The sequence below is a fragment of the Amphimedon queenslandica genome, unplaced genomic scaffold, assembly GCF_000090795.2.
Source record: "Amphimedon queenslandica unplaced genomic scaffold, v1.1 AMPQUscaffold_13056, whole genome shotgun sequence".
Classification (NCBI taxonomy): domain Eukaryota; kingdom Metazoa; phylum Porifera; class Demospongiae; order Haplosclerida; family Niphatidae; genus Amphimedon; species Amphimedon queenslandica.
Window position 1 is genome coordinate 8,084 of NW_003546708.1, and position 14,275 is coordinate 22,358.

Genomic DNA, 14,275 nt, shown 5'->3' on the forward strand with positions numbered 1-14,275 from the left:
CCTCATAGATTCTATAGATGAAAACAAAGATGGCAAGATCAGCTTTACAGGTGAATTGTACAACCACAATTATTGTATTATTTGCATTTATTTGGTGTGTTTTTAGAATTCCTTTCTCTCAGTGCCAAGTAGAGCAGAGCAAGTTATACATTGACTCAATGATTTTATTTTAATAGTTATTGTGTAGTAATAGCAGCCAGTTTAGCTTAGCCATAGTATAAAGTTTATGATAAAATATAGGAAGTGTCTAGAGCTCCGGTAACCGGACACAGTATGCAGTGCTAGAGCTCCGGTAATAGGGGCGTCGCCCCTATATAAATACTGGGGCTACGCCCCAGTGCAGTATTAATAATACACTGATTTATATTATAGAAACCGAGTATAAATACAACAACCAGCGTTGATGATGCAGCAGGGTCGTGGTGGTGCAGTGGAGAGGCTGGTGTGGATTGCACGGATAGGGTCAGGGGTTCGAATCCGGTCAGGACTACCGAGTAAAACTATGCTGCAGTTTTTGATTTTTTTTTTCTTTTTTAAAATGTCTTTTTTGCAATTTTTTTCTTTTTGGCTTTTTTTTGGGTCAAGAAATAGCACCCTCTCGTACATCTTAGCCTCCGGGGTCGTAGGGTTGGGATTGGGGTTTAGTGTTTAGTTTTTAGAGCACCCTCTCGTACATCTTAGCCTCCGGGGTCGTAGGGTTGGGATTGGGGTTTAGTGTTTAGTTTTTAGAGCACCCTCTCGTACATCTTAGCCTCCGGGATCGTAGGGTTTTGGGGTTAGGGTTTAGGGTTTCTTGATAAAAAGACTAAGTTCCATTTTGCACTATTGCGCATGCGCACAAGCTGTTTTACGGAGAAAAACGGACTGCCGGAGCTCTAGCATTGCAAACTACGTCCGGTTACCGGAGCTGTAGACACAGCCTTTGTTGTATTAAGTAATTATAGCTGGTCCTATTTTGGTCACACTATGTGTATTTGCAGTATATATGCTTTAATGCTCTTATTGACATGTGAATTATTTTGTTAGCATTTATGACAAAAATTAATTTTGGATTAGATAAATAATCTTCACTGAACATGTCTAAAACAATCAGTGCCAATTTGAACAGCTAGTAGTGGTGTGAAGCATTTGATTTGTGAAAATTGTAGCTCAAAAGTGATGCCAAGCCAAAACAGCAAAATTCAACGCCCACTCAAGGCATGGCTCAGTATTTGACCAGGCTATAGGCCACAGCCCACCAATGCTTGTTAATAAAATTACTACCCACTCAATGGGGCGGAGCTGAGTTTTTACCAGCTAAAACTCAGGTTCTTTGCATCAAAATTGGCTAATTTGCCACAGAAAGTTTTGTAATGACATAAAGCTATACTTTTGACAAAAAACCAGAAATTTTATTTTTTGATTTTTAACTGGTGAAAAGAACGTACAATCCCTGCTCCAATTACTTGAATGGTTAGCATAGGTGTAGGTTATATTTTGTAAAATATTCCACTAAAAAATTGTTCAAAATGAATGAGATACGGAGCTAAAAGCATGATTTCAACACCCACGCAATGGGTGTGGATGGGTTTTAAGCAGCTAAAAATCCGGGATCTTGAACCAAAACTCACTAACTTTCCCACTAAAAATTTTATACTATCATAAAGTAATGTATGAATAGATATAAGTCCAATAAAGTTATACTTTTGGCAAAAAACAGGAATTTTATTTTTAATTTTTAACTCAGTGGTGAAAATAACGCACAATCCCTGCTCCAATGACTTGAATGGTTAACATAGGTGCAGGCTATATTTTAAAATATTTTATGAAAATATTTCACTAAAAGAGTGTTCAAAATGAATGAGATACAGAGCTAAAAGCATGATTTCAACACCCACGCAATGGGTGTGGAAGGGTTTTAAGCAGCTAAAGCTCCTTGATTTTGGACCAAAATTCACTAATTTTCCCACTTAGAATTTTATACCATTATAAAGTAATGTATGAATAGATATAAGTCCAGTTTTAACAATTTGATATGAAACTTGGGAATTCTTTGTTTCTAGCCTAGTAAAGGTATAATAGGTTTAGAGGCCAGCAACACCTGAAATCATGCTGAAATAGAGATTTTCAAGCCAAAACTTTTATTTGCCTTTGTTTTACTCAAAAACATAGCTTATACTAATAAAAAACTTTTTGAGCAAGAATAAAGAATTTTAGCTTTAAAATTCTTGAGTTTTAGCTGCTTAAAACCTTCCCAGCCTATTGCGTGGGTGTTGAAATCATGCTTTTAGCACAGTGTCTAGTTCGTTTAACACTTTTTGTTGCATTTTCTAAACAAGTTATATATCTGCAGCCATGCTAAGTATTTCATCATTTGGAGTAGCTATGTGCAAAGACTGACACTGTCTGAGCGAGCATAGATTTTGATGCTGCAATTTTGCATTTAAGCTGAGTAACCATGGCAACTTTCTCCAACCACGGTAATGACCGATCCATACTCACCACACCAGCACAGAGGGTCTGGAGAGTAGTCTCGCTAGCCAGACCATTCCCCAGCCTACAGTCATTAGGCTGGGGAATGGTCTGGCTAGCGAGACTAGTAAACTTGCTAGTTATCTTCATAGTCATCTTCTTAGCTTTAATTTCTTGACAGGAGACACGCCTACTATAGGCGGGGTTGATCATGATGATCTATAACATATCTATGTCTATAATGACGTGAAGATATGCCATAGATGTATCAATATCTGTACAAACTATCATTTTAGTATGTATAATGGTGCATCCATATATGTATGTATATCTATAGCATGTATCCAATGGCAGAGAAAGCTGTCTATATAATACTTATATGTTTTGGCACTGTTCACACCCCATAACTAAGGTGATACTCTCCTCAAAAGAGGAGGCTATAAATTATAAGAAGAAGAAGACCCCTCCTTAGCTAGCTGAACATCACAGAGGCGGGGCCAGGGCGGAGCCACAACATAGATATTTACTCTAATTATAATATCTATGATATGAATGCCAAGGAAAAGCTCAGACCTGGAACATTCTCTCATCCAGCTCCACTTTATACACAGTGTTTGCTGTACATCATGGGCCATTTGTTTCTTGAAGACTGGTGGCAAAAAATTGAAGGTATACCTACCAGTAATCTTGCTTTTCTGCCTCATGTGGTACGTGCTAAAATAATCCTCCTTTTACCAGCAGCGGATGTTGCTAAATTGGAAGGTACATCATCGACTAGAGATATATCAATGGATGAGATTTGGGAGACATTGTACAAGGAGAGGATGCCATGGGACAGGAAGGATGAGGTTAGATGTTTTGTGCCTGGTTTTGATACACCAGAAGAATTAGAACAAAGTAAAAGAATTGAGTCAGTCAGTTGGAGGGAGGCATATTTCAACTCTCTATTCTCTTTTGCACAAGTGTATCATTTTCAGTCGTCTAAATTAATGGATAAGAATTGCAAGTGTGTTCACTACGATCACTTTCTTTTTGATCTCCTTTTTGGTATTAGAAAAACTCCAGACTTGTACCAGTGCTTTAGTAGGAGAAAAACTCTTCGAATTCATAATATTTATCGATGCAATCAACGTTGTCGTAGTCTTACTACTTTAAGATACAATCATAAATATTCTTCTGGTGTTTCGTTGGGGGATGTAATCCACACTATGGTTCAGAGTCAAATATCTTTGAAGCATATTTCCTTTTCTCCAGTGCATTTAAGACTGTTGGCTCCTTTTTTGAGTGATGACAATTTTTGTGGCAAAATTTCAAAGTGTGCTACGTCAATTGAGTCTATCAGTATATACCAATTCGCTACTTTATACTCTTGTGACATAGAAGAAGCAAGGAAGAGCATTGCAAATGCTTTGAAGGTTATATTTGTGCAGAATAAATGTTCTATTAGGAGTGTGTTGATACAGGATCAATTTGATATAGTACTACCATATTTAGGAGGCTCTCATCAGAGTAATTTAAAGCAGTTAGAGATATCTATTACGTTGGAGCAGGAGCTAGTAGAGGAGAATATTAATATTTCGGGCAGTTTTAAGCATGTCAGACTTTCTAAATCTATCTCACCTCTTCTTCAAGAAGTGCTTCAATGTCATCAAGAATTGGAGCTGTTTGAATTTGGCATTACATCATCAGATAATGATTTTAGTCGGTGCCTCTTTATGGAAAGTGAGGTTACACGATACATGGGGGAATTATTTTTTCGATCATCATTTAAGCAACTGACTTTTAATAGTTTTCGTCTTCGAGGAACTATTTCATTTTATATTCTGCAGAATCTTCTGGGCCAGTTTTTTTCCTCTCCACATCCAGTGAGTTTTACAATGATTTTTGTTTCTTGCCCTAAGTTTGATCCAATATCCGAACCTCTTACTGTCAAACCTGAACAATCATCGTTGAAGAGTCTTAATTTGCTAAACTGTGCTCTCTCTGTTAATTTTACTTCTCTCATTCCTCAGCACCTGTCTCTAAAGTCACTTAAGCTGGAAGGAAATGATGACAATGTTTATCAGTTGTTCGGTAACTTGGAGTCAGTTAGCGTGGATGAACTTACTCTTGTCACTTCCCATATTATTGGTAAAGATAATATTGACGATATATGCCGTTTGTTTCGTGATGTGAATGCACAAAAGTGGGTACTATCTGTTGCAATTGATGATGAAAGTCAAAACACGGTTGACAAGTTTCTTATTGCCTTTTCAGGAATTAAAGGTTCACTGATGAGTTTTACATTGCAAAATTATTATTTTGATGGGCCATTAGAGAATTTGTTGTTTCTTCTTGAAGCAATTTTCAAGTTGCTCTCTCCATTTACTGCAACTCCGTACTTTAAATTAGCTCTCTCTGTCCATCTTTTTACTGAAGATTTTGTTAGAACAATCTTGGATATGTGGAAAAAATTTGGTGTTGGCAAATTAAAAGAAATTGAAGTGTTTGACTGCTCGAAAAGTGGAGAACAGGTGGAGCTTGAAGAAATATTGTCAGAAATGGCAGTTAACATTATATGGAAACAGAAAGATTTCTAAATGGTTTAACATGATAATAAAATTCCACCAATTTTATTTCATTTCAATTAAGTGGGTGTGGCTCATAATTTTAATTAATCGATTATGTTACGCCTTGCAGCTTGCTCTCTCTTCTTTTGGCCACGTGGACGAGGCACTGGTGACATGTGGCAGCTATTCTTTGCCACTGTACTTACAGTGCTGTTTCATTTCGGCCAGTGCGAGAACTATTCTCTTGTAGTGACTCCGAATGTAGTTGTGGTTCAGAAGACAATGGATTATGTTTGGCTCACCTGTGGCAAGAAAACAGAAGAAGGCCACGAAGAAAACGTGGAAAGACCAGCGTGTCATCACTACCTATGGTGTCAGGTATATTATTGGCTACCTATTAATGTTTTCCTAAGTGGGTAGGGTGGGCTCCCTTTGTATGAATCAGTATTGAGTACATCATGGATATTGGTTGAAAAGGGATTAGATTAATGCATAAAGTGGGAAAAATCATTTTGTACAGTATGTATAATATATATATAATATATATATATATATATATATATATATATATATATATATATATATACTGTATTATTTTGTGAATCTCAAAATATTAAATGTAAAATGAGTTGAACGAGAAATCGAAGATAGAGAGCCAAGAGAAGTTTTGGAGACTGATGTGATTTTGTTTAAATTGAATGTTTGTAGTTATTACTGAGACGATAATAATGGCTAGGGGAATTGACAGTATTATACAGTATTGCATGGTGCTTAATTTTTATGGTTTTCGTGGTTTTGGGGCCTGCCATGAACTTTAAACCCATGGAATCATTAAAAGTGCCATTCTCTTGTGAACTATATATACTAAACTGTCAACCACGAAAATTAAAACAACAATTGCCACTGGGAGCAAATCAGACTTAAGGCGGATTTACAATATGACATTAGGCCAGCGTACCGTCAATTTTTAATCAAAAGCGTGGGCGATTTGACCTTTTGACGCATGCTTTCCGCTGGAATAGAACCAGATTCTATTCCAGCGTCAACGTAACGTCAGGACTAGCGTAATATTGTAAATCCGCCTTTAGGCAGTTGTAGTAATATCACTGTTAAGATATTTACTAACTCTAATATCACAATAATGAACATTTCATCATAGTTTAGCCATTTTATTCACACGAGGAAATACAGTGATTTACAATGAAGCAATGCATGCAATAACAATTTGTAAAATGACATTATACATGTACTAGTACTTAATGCAAAGTTCATGGAACACTATCCTGCTATACTGAAAACTTGTTCACATCATGTATCTGATGTAGCAGGGGCTGTGAGAAACCATGAAGCAAGCTGTACTAGTAAAGGATACCTTCCTTATTACTCACAACCTCTCTAGTGGTAGAAGTTGCCTTTAGTTAGAAGATGATCAAGCTTCAGCTATAAATTGTTAAAATGTGCATGCTCCATGTACACATGATAAATATCATGGTAATTAAAATAATAGTATTGTAATCACAATAGCTGCTTAGTAAGGCTTAGGTAAATATTCCGGAATAATTTAAAGAATAATAGATGCAAAACCAATGAAGAATAATTTGAGAGTAATAGGATGCATTAGTGGGAGAGAGTAGGGACTGGTTAAATTTTTAACAAAAATAGATGCAGAAGATGAGCATGTGTTGGTTACATCTGAGAGACTTTTTATACCTCAATCATTAATTGAAATGCCAACAACAAACAGACTTTATTGCATCTAACATTATGGCACAGTATAACACTATAGACAGAATGTCATTTTTAACCATAAATTGATATTTTAACTTTTTAATTGTGAATAATATTAAGAATAATAGGTAGATATTGTAGGAGTTAAGGAATAGAATAATAAGTAAAAAAAAAAAATATTTGGCCCATGCCTACTGCTTAGTGCATGCTAACAATAGCTGCTTACTATCACTCTATACTGCAACTATAGATACTGTCACCTAGACTTAGAGCAACCTTAGAATATTTTGTAATATTGATGGAATATTAGACCTACAAATTACGAAAATGACCTACATCTACATGCACATGTATATACATGTAATTAATGTACTTGGTGGGAAATGAAAGAAATTAAAAATGTCCTTGCTTAGTATTTGTGAACATGCACACATCAAGATCCCCATTGATTTTTAGCATATCTTTTGAAAGGTATGATATTTGGTATATCATTTTAAAGGTAAAAAATTTTGAGCAAATTTATGACTTGTTAATACATGTAGTCTGTGGTACTTTTGTATTGAGAAATTGAAGCCAGCATGAGTTGAAGCAAGCATGAGTAGTCATTGCTCAATTTGTTGCAGTTTATTTCTAACAGTTACATTTTACTGTAAAGAATGATTAGAATTTTTTTGTATGTACATGTAGCAAAACAATCAATGATTTAATGAGATTTCTCTGAGCATACATTTATGGTACCATACTTGCTGAAGCAATTTTGTGTAATTGTCTATAGAAGGTTATCATTGGAATAATTTAAATGCCTTTCTGGTATTGGTGGTATAACTACATGTAGCTGTAATTGTGTATTATATTTTGTGGCGTACATGTGTATCTGAAAGGAACATTTTCACTATTGAGACGTGTAACCTGCAATAATATTTTAGTTTCAATAGCATGTGCATGAGCATACAATTTGCTTTAGTAATTTATTTACATTGTATTTTGTGGAATCAATGTATGTTCAATTAATGATATCCTTTTTTATTTCAATAGATTCATTGGTATAAAGATGAGAGACGATTGTGCAACAGTGCCAAGTATAACATGACAAAGGAGAAATTGCGTATTGGATATCCTCTAACTGGAGTAGATAGTGGAGTCTACTCATGTGCTTGCTGCTTTTGTACTTGCACGGCAAACCTAAGTGCTTCAGCAACATTATGGGGTAATGAAATTATTTTTTAAATTCTTTCTGTGAAAATGTTATGACCGTATAAGATGTGTATTTCACGGGGATTTAATTTCGCTAATGTCACAGTTTTAAAAAAACTAGTGAAAATTTTTATCTATTAAAATTATTTTTTACCATACTAGAAATTGTCAGTAGAAGAAAAACACAAAAATTTTTCCTGTGAATAGGTCGAATGGTGATTTTCATGAAATATTGTCCCTGGGAATTATACCCCCTATACGGTATGTTTTTAATTTTTATATTGCTATCCCTCTTATCTGTTAATTAGTTCCTCCTGATGTAACTGCCAGTCCTAATCAGTCTCTAACCATTGGTCACACTGGTGTTCTTTCATGCAATTTATCTGGTATCATCACAAAAATCTTTTGGTATAAGAATGGCCGTTACATCACTAAATGGAAGACAGGTATAGACATGCAGTGTTTTTGTGTGAAATGATTTTATTGTGTGTCAATTAAATAAATACATCTACATGTACATGTATGTACCATTAAGTAGTAATGTATATGCACATGTACATGTGCCTCTGCATCCAGTGGCCCTCTGCTTGCTGTGCTGCACATACTTGTATGTTGTGATACCATATGGTACAAGATACATGTAGCAGGTGTTTAGAATTTGACTTTAACAATAGATTTGGGCATTTATAAAATTAAAAACCCCTATTATGTACTATGAGTTTTTTTCTGATAATGAATTAACAAACAGAGAAATAAGAATAATAGAATAAGACATGAAAATGAACACTAGTAAAGGAGAGAAAGGAAACACTAAGATATCCTCCTCTGACAAGTTGTCTTCATTTTGCATGATTTCAATAGCTCTAGTTTGAAAAGCTAAGCATGTCACATAATACATGTAGTACATGTATTTCTCTTACTTAATTTAAATGTGACCAGTTTGTAAAGCTTTCTGGGGCTTTCCTCAAGTACAAATACATGTGCTAATATTTGTACAGTAGTGGGTTCATGCTTAATTTGTAATTACGGTATAAATTTCTACTTCACTCTGAGAACGGGACATGTATTTTCTTAATTTTTGTTCTTCATATTATTTATTATTTTATGTTTGTGTATCTATTGCTTTTTTACCAATATTTATTTTATTAGGTGCAAGATGGAAAGGGAATTATTTTCCTTATGGCAATGGTAGTCTAGCTATAAGAGATGTTTCGTTGGATTCTGATGGCTATTATGATTGTGTTGCAATGAATAAAGCTGGAAAGAATTCTGCCAGAATATATATTGGTATGTTGTTATATGTAAAATGTCATATAGTCAGTATGTGTTCTTTCATTATTCTTTTAAATTATGGGTCATTGGTTTACATGTAATTGCTGTCACTGCCTCATGCATTTGTACCTGTATACTTTAATGTATTGTGGTTTTACACTCACGTGTACATGTACACATGTTGTTTGGTTCTTGACTTACAATTCTTATAATCAAACTATAAGTTTAACCAGCAACCTTTCTATCACACAAAAGCAGATGCATGTACATAACTACATGTACATGTACATGTATTTGTACATGTTATGGTTTAGCATAACATTAAACTTTTAAGCAAGTCTTGTACATGTAGTGTAGGGGTGCCTGTACTTCTAGCTGCTTCTCCAGTCTTTTAATGAGTCATATTAATTTTTGTGGAGTCTCTGTTAGTTACATGAACAAATATTTACTACAATGCTATAAGAGTACTTACACATATACATGTACATGTATACTTCCATGTACACATTTACTATATGTAGTTGCATCTTGTTAGAAAAAGATACATTACATAAACAATGTAAATGCATGTACTCTTTTAATTGTAACAGATAATTGCAGCTAGAGTAAGTAAAGCAATTACTTGGTGCTATTATTGTCAGAATCTACTCTTGTCAAAATTAAGAATTATATTGTTTTCTGTCAACACATTTTATGTAACATATTCTATTGCATCTTTTTAGAGTTGAAATGGCCTCAGTCTGTTGCACAGAAAACTAGCAAGTGTCCAAAAGTATTGGGACCAGCTAGTGAGGAGGCTCATTTTGATAGAGAGACCAGAGAACCAAGGGGCCTTGAAAGTAAACTCGTTGTGCAAGATATAATTGCAGAAGAAGTGTATTGGACTGAGGAAGAAAAACAAAGTATGTTTATAAATAATAAGCATTATTGTGACTCTAGTTATTATTGATTGCACTGTATTGTGAAGTCTGTGCATGACTAGACTATTGACTAATTGTGACAAAGTTACATTTACATGTACGTGTACATGTTGTTATATGGCATGAGTTGAATGTTCATATGTTTTCCAGTACATGTAATAATTGTGATTCAAGATGTTATAACCATAGTTTAAGGTAGCTTTTTGCATAGCATAATGTCATCATTGTTTCCGAAGAAATTAAAATTATGAGAAACATGGTAGTTAGTTATTGATAATTGAGGAATTTAAAGTACATTTACTGTACCTGTCCTGTCATTTACGTGTATATACTTTCTGTTTGATAGCCTGAGAAAAAAATAGCGAACTTGCACATGTTTGAAGTCTTTATGAGTATATCGACTATTTGAATAACAAGGGTTTTCCACAGGGTTTTAGCATAGTGCTTAATGCAACACCTTGTTAGTGGATTGTCAAGTTGCTCAAAATTTAGGCCAAAGACACTGTGCTGTAATACAGGGCATTTCAACAAGAATCCCATTTTTATGTTTTATGAGTTTTGATGCATAATTATGCACATACTTGTCCTTATGTTGTGTATTAACTTTGAATTGATTATTTAAATGATTCTGATTAAAATTTTATTTTTTATGAACTTTTAAAGTTGCTCAAAACCAAGCCAGTTTCTAAAATTTGTCGAAAATATAGTTAGGAGATACTTTTTTATTCTCATAATTTTTCTGATACCCATACACATCCTTTTGAGAGGATTCCAGTCAAAATTAAATTTGTAAAGTCCTCAAAAATCTACCAAAGTCCTTGTACTACATGTACATGTATAGTAACATCTACATGGTCTGTTGTCAAAAATGGCTAGGAGAGAATTCTCCTTTTTATATTGTTTTTATTCTAATTCCCACAAGTACAGTATACAAGTCCTTATGTTTTGTATTAATGTTGAGCTGATTCTGATCAATTGTGGAGTTTTAATGAATTTTTTAAGTTGCTCAAAAATTAGGCCAACAATCCGGCCAACACAACTTTCATCAAAATGGCTAGGAGAGAACTCTCCATTATTATATTTTTTTTTCTGATACATGTACATGCATGTACGTACATCAGGGATGGGGCAATCACTTGAGTGCTTGTGCTTAAAAGTGCTCTACGCACATTTTTACAAGTGCTTGCAATGCTTTCAAGCACTTAATCTCATTAAAGCACAAATGCTTGAGCTTATTCTTAAGCATTTTGCTTTGGTAGTGCTTATAAGCACACTTTCAAGCATTAAGCACTATTTTGAGTTTATAGCACAATGAGTACATAAAATTTTGGTTATTCTAATTTAACATGTAACTATAAAATTACAGTTGTGTATTAATATAGTTACTTAGCATCAGCACCCATAAAGAGGTTGTTTGGCTGAGCAAAAAGATCTTTAGATGAGGAATCAACTTGTTTATTAGTATACTTCATATACATTGCTATTACAGAAATGCTTGAAGTAGAGCTTGAAGCACTTGTAAAAATGCTTGTGCTTAAAGACTCTAATCACAGAAGCTATTAAAAATGGTTATGCTTTAAGCCCTTTTCAAAGTGCTTATGCTTATGCTTAAACATTTGAGTCAGTGCTTAACCCCAACCCTGATGTACATACATGTACATTTACATGTCCTTATACATGTATACCGTATAGTGGAAAATTTTTGTGGTCCGAAATTTTTTGTGGATTTTGCGTTTTTTTTTTAAATCCACGAAAATAAAATCTGTGAAAATTGATTTAATACGGTTCAAGATGGTGGAAAAGTAGAAAACCACGAAAATTAAAGCCACGAAATTGATTTTTGAACATATTAGCGAAATTATTGGGCCCAAAAATTTTCTGCTATAAGGTATTTTATGTTGTGTATCAACTTTGAGCTGAATCCAATCAAATTTCGATTATTATGAATTTTAAAATTTGCTCTAAATGCCATGTACTAGCTGTATTGTAGTGCTTGTCAGCTCATGAAGTATGCTGTTTAACGTACTTACATGTGCATGTACATGTAGGATGCTTTGTTGGGAAACCGTGTTAATAACAGAGAAAGAAAGTTAAGATGTGGCACAAAGGCCATTCAAGGGCGTTTGAAAGATGTACATGTACATGTACAAGGCTATGTGAAAACACCTGTTAAAGAGCAAACTTTAGGAATGAAGCTACTGTACCTACCACTTTAGCTCCATATTGAAAAAAAGTTTTATTTTTGGAGTATGAGAAGGAAGAGTTATTGTTTGAACACACAAATAGTACTGTACATGTAAAACATACTGGCTTACAATCATTGCTGGCAATCAACTTAACCCAGTACATGTCTCTCTTTTTAAAATGTTAAAAGGTGTTTTGCTAATGAAATGTGCTAATTAATTTAGCCACAAAATTTTTTTGTATCTATTTATGTTAGTATTATATTATTGAAGTATGTTTTCTTCCTAGGGAAAATTCACAGTCCAGTAACCCTCGAAGTCTCTCATACCTGTGTCAGTTCAGAGAGTGGTGAAAGGTTGTATCTTGATTGTCGTGTTGTGGGTTATCCTGTACCTATTATATATTGGAGTAAGGTAAGAGTAGTTCTATAGGTACATGTACATACTAAATAGGTTTTTAAGACCTTAAAGTGGGTGTACAAGGATGTGTTTCTGCATGCCCAAGGGCTACAAGCATCATCCTGATATTTATTATGTTCAGAAGCTTTAGACTTAGAGATGGAACCTTGATACTTTATTGCAATTTTTTAAAATTACTATTGTCTTTGGGTTGAAGTTGTCACCTGCTGCGACGTTTTATCCATTAGCTATAGTTCTTTTGATGCCAATCACAATATTAATTGGAAGATATGTGTTCAGTAGTGTATGCGACATATCCTATGGGCTCCCTCCAAAAGTCTTTATTTTTGTATAAGATGTATTATTATTACATGTATATAGTATATGAGACAAAAAAGTTTAATTTTTACATAAGTGAAACGAATACGAAACGACTCATTTTACAATACTAAGCGTTGCATTTCTGTACCATTTAAATGATTAAACAACACAAGGTTTCCATTTCATTGTAATTTGTACAGATATAGAATGATATACAGTAAATTGCACATGGGTGCAGCATAGTTCATTGTTTGAAGGGAGACTTTTAGTGGTTCACTCAAGTCATGTTTTTCTGGAGTCAACTCGATACTCTGAGGATTCTCTTTGCCAACCTTTTTCCCTGTAGTTACATTATGACACTTTAGATGCTGCCAGAATTTTGTGAGTAGACTTCCAAAAGTTATGAGAAGTATTGGCATCATTGTAAATCAATGGAGGAATAAACTTTTGAGAATTTGTTCAGATTTGCCATTAGTTGGTATATTTTTTTACAAATCTTACCTTCTGCAGCCATTTTTCCTAGTGTGCCACACCTTTTTTTGTGCTTGACTTCTGAGACCTCTTTAGGCAATAGCGGAAGAACATTCTTTGAAACAAAGGAATCATGAGGTAACTGACTTAAAGAAGCTATCTTAGTACCCTTACGTACTAGCGATGGGGTTAATGAGGCGTGTAACCAAGCGCTTCTTTGGAAGTACAATGGACCGAGCTGTAATTGCCTGCTGACGGGATTGAGCCAAATTATCCTCTAGTAACCACGTACCCCTTTGCTGTTCAAAATTGTTTGCCAGTACAAACACTTCCACTTCTGATTGTGGTGGTATCTTAACAGTGCTCTCGAGTACTGCTTGTATTCTGACATCTGATCCTTCAGGCTGTAATGGTATGGTTTGCTGCACCACAGGAAAGTGTAGAACTTCAGATTTGCAATCGATGGTACACAAATGTGTTCTCAGGAAATCCAAATCAATAATGCCATGTTCTGCAAGGTGATCCACAATTATAACTATGGTATGAAAGGAGTTCTCACCTATAGTTAGTGTCAACTGAGCTGATCCTCGAACTTGCAAGGGGTTCCCTGTGACATTGACTAACTGGTGTGGCACTTCTTCTAATAACTTGAATGAAGAAGCACAGTACCTTTCCCAGATAGAAGATGCTATCAAGGTAACAGCAGCACCAGTATCAACTAAAAATGAGCATTCATAACCACAAATGAAGACAGGGACATGAAATGTAAGAGAAGGGTTGACAGATG

General features: G+C 34.7%; 1 protein-coding gene and 1 long non-coding RNA gene across 2 annotated transcripts; both read left to right on the plus strand.

The window, feature by feature from the left end:
- Positions 1-239, plus strand: LOC109585484 (uncharacterized). Its single transcript, XR_002186509.1, has 2 exons — positions 1-50; positions 107-239. It is a non-coding gene; the product is annotated as an uncharacterized LOC109585484 (long non-coding RNA).
- A 4,868-nt stretch (positions 240-5,107) lies between these two features.
- On the plus strand, positions 5,108-13,653 carry LOC109585479 (hemicentin-1-like). Its single transcript, XM_020001578.1, has 7 exons — positions 5,108-5,378; positions 7,764-7,935; positions 8,231-8,368; positions 9,072-9,209; positions 9,917-10,096; positions 12,587-12,711; positions 13,585-13,653. The coding sequence occupies exons 1-7, from the start codon at positions 5,115-5,117 to the stop codon at positions 13,651-13,653; spliced, it is 1,086 nt and encodes a 361-aa protein (XP_019857137.1). The 5' UTR covers positions 5,108-5,114.
- The last annotated feature ends 622 nt before the right edge of the window (positions 13,654-14,275 follow it).